General features: G+C 36.1%; 1 protein-coding gene across 1 annotated transcript in view; it reads right to left on the minus strand.

The window, feature by feature from the left end:
- Window positions 1-3191, minus strand: part of LOC106470663 (Down syndrome cell adhesion molecule-like protein Dscam2) — a 56417-nt gene that overhangs the window by 16428 nt on the left and 36798 nt on the right. The window contains exons 18-19 of the mRNA XM_022399304.1: window positions 2890-2988; window positions 2259-2444 (exon numbers count right to left, since the gene is read on the minus strand). Of these exons, the coding sequence (XP_022255012.1) occupies window positions 2259-2444; window positions 2890-2988 (285 nt within the window). The remainder of the gene's footprint in view (window positions 1-2258; window positions 2445-2889; window positions 2989-3191) is intronic.

Below are 3191 nucleotides of genomic sequence, written 5' to 3' on the forward strand. Positions count from 1 at the left end.
CTCCAGGGTGGTTCGGGGAGCTGGTCTAAAACCACGGGTAACCCAAGACGGTCCTCCAGGTGGTCCGGGGGGCTGGTCTAAAACCACCGGTGGTACAAGACGGTCATGCAGGTGATCCGGGGGGCTGGTCTAAAACCACCGGTGGCACAAGACGGTCCTCGTAGGTGGTCCGGGGGGGGGGGCTGGTCTAAAATGAAAATTTCTATTTAGTTTTTATTTCAATTTCATTTTATTTTTAACGGTGACAAGCAAAAGTGGGTGGGATAGGGTCGGGGGTCCAGTGGGTCTTTTGCCCCACTGAAATTGTCAGTAGACAAAAAAGTTTGAGAACCACTTTACTAGAGGGAAGGCAGCAAGTTAACACCACCGACCGCCAACTCTTGGGATATTCTTAACTAATGTATAGTGGGATTGGCCGTACATTATAATGCTTCAACGACTGAAAATACATGTTGGTTGATGGGATTCGAACCTGCGACCCCCAGATTGTGAATCGAGTGATCAACCGCCAGGCCATTCCAGGCCTTTTACCACACTTCTTGAAATTTAATAAACAATCGTATTTCAATTTTTTTTTCTATTTCAAGAATTGTAAAAAAGTTCATTTTATTTCTTCCCGGTTCCTCCCAAAATTTGATCATAACACATGTTTACAAACAAACACAATAGTATTAAACACAGAAGTGTTTGTCTACATTAAGATACTGAACACAACACAACAAATAAACACAATAGAATTAAACACAGAAATGTTTGTTTGCATTAAGAACTGAAAACAACCCTTGGAGTCACGTAGTGGCAGCTTTTATAACACAAAACGGTATAATTCTTAAGATGGCTTACATTGTGTATAAAAATTGGTGTTAAAACCTAACATTATATTGTTCATCACAAAAAATAGAGGCATGCTGATAAAGAATCATACTGACCCCACTTATTTACTTCTGATTCTTTATCAGCATGCCTGTATTTTCTGTATTGACCACTGATTCCTCTTATTTACTTCTCAATACAGAAAATACAGGCATGCTGATAAAGAATCATACTGACTCCACTTATTTACTTCTCAATACAGAAAATACAGGCATGCTGATAAAGAATCATACTGACTCCACTTATTTACTTCTCAATACCGAAAATACAGGCATGCTGATAAAGAATCACACTGACTTCACTTATTTACTTCTCAATACAGAAAATACAGGCATGCTGATAAAGAATCATACTGACTCCACTTATATACTTCTCAATACAGAAAATACAGGCATTCTGATAAAGAATCATACTGACTCCACTTATTTACTTCTCAATACAGAAAATACAGGCATGCTGATAAAGAATCATACTGACCACACTTATTTACTTCTCAATACAGTAAATACAGACATGCTGATAAAGAATCATACTGACCCCACTTATTTACTTCTCAATACAGAAAATACAGGCATGCTGATAAAGAATCCCACTGATCCCACTTATTTACTTCTCAATACAGACGATACTATTAACTATTTTCACAGTTGGCAGCCATATTTTATTTCTCATCGTTTTTAATATTCTCAATCTTATTCTACATGCACTTTCGGTAGATTATCACGCCGATAGACTAGGCTACGAATACACACCAAGTCATACTCTCTGTCTTTTTTGTGTGTAATTAATAAGCACACGTTTTTTGATTAACGTTTAATTCAGGGCGTATCTTGTAAATCCACAAACGTTTCTTCGTGCTTAGCATCTCTCTGTTGCACGCACTCTCCAAGATGTTGAAGGGTTTTAGAAACGACATTTACTTCGCAGTCATGAAAGTAGTGATTATATACAGTATTCTGCGCATGCTCTTTAATACGTGAACCTAAAGTAGAGCCCACGTAGCCAAAGTTACACTTTGGGCATGTAAATTTTATATATTTCAAAATTACAATAAGTGTGTATCGATGGGGATCTTCTGCAGAATCAGTTACTCTTCCCAATTCCCTACAACTCTGCTGTCCTCATACAGTCACAAAGTTTTAGACGGGCAGTATAGATTTGAAACTCGTGATTAAAGAGAGTCTACTTATTCAAAATAAATAAATAAAAACGTTCCTTATCTTGAATAATTACTTCTGTGGAATTAAGTTTTTACTAATTTATTTAGTGTGGGTCTATGTTTAAGTTCATTCACTGGTTTTCAACTCCACTTGTCCATTGTTCCTCCAGTTTTGTATCTAATGATTTTCGACCATTCATACCTATAATATTATAACGATAATTACCTGCACCTTTGGTCTTCGCGTGAACGATGTCACTAGGTAAACTCTCTCCTACATCGTTAAATGCCACAATAAGGAAGTCGTAACGTGTACCACAATGCAGACCATAGATGGTATGCATCCGGGCATCTCTGAGTAGGCGTGTCTTAGTCCAGTCTTTCGTACCATGCTTGTGACTGAGAATAAAACCTGTTTCGGATTTTAAAAATGAGTAACAGTAAATAGTTGTTTTAACTACTATTAGAATTGATTGTAGAAATTGAATTAATGTCTAGCAGAGAATTAGAGTATTTTAAAACTTAACTTCTTGTACTATACGTTCTATATACGTAAATAAAGCTTAATAAAAAACTCAAGTGAATAAGTAAGTTCATATTTGATTTGTGTTTCTTTTTAAATATGACAGTTGTTTTTGCTTTCTTTTTTATTAATAAGTTGCGTAACAAAGAGGCGGAGACAGATGACTCTTCGGCCAATCAAAATTCTGTATTATAATACGAATTAATAAGACATACGTGTTGTTGTATTAAATAATTGCGTATTTAAGAATTTAACATATACCAGAAACATACAGACGTTATACAGAGGGTTCTCTTCAACTAATCGCATGTACCTAAAGTGCTCAGATATTTACCGGAGACTGGTGCACTGTCAGCTGTTTGTAATGTCCATTTGACCTGGATGGAGGAGAAAGTTACAGAGGTCACCGACAATTTAGGAGTAGTTGGGGGATCTGAAAGGAAAAATATTAGAAGGTTCATGACTGATCTCACAAAGTTTACTGCTTAAATACGTTAGCTGATATAACTTAAGCATTTTAAAAATATTAGAAGGTTCATGACTGATCTCACAAAGTTTACTGCTTAAATACGTTAGCTGATATAACTTAAGCATTTTAAAAATATTAGAAGGTTCATGACTGATCTCACAAAGTTT

This window comes from Limulus polyphemus, unplaced genomic scaffold (assembly GCF_000517525.1).
Source record: "Limulus polyphemus unplaced genomic scaffold, Limulus_polyphemus-2.1.2 Scaffold4150, whole genome shotgun sequence".
In the NCBI taxonomy this organism is placed as follows: Eukaryota; Metazoa; Arthropoda; class Merostomata; order Xiphosura; family Limulidae; genus Limulus; species Limulus polyphemus.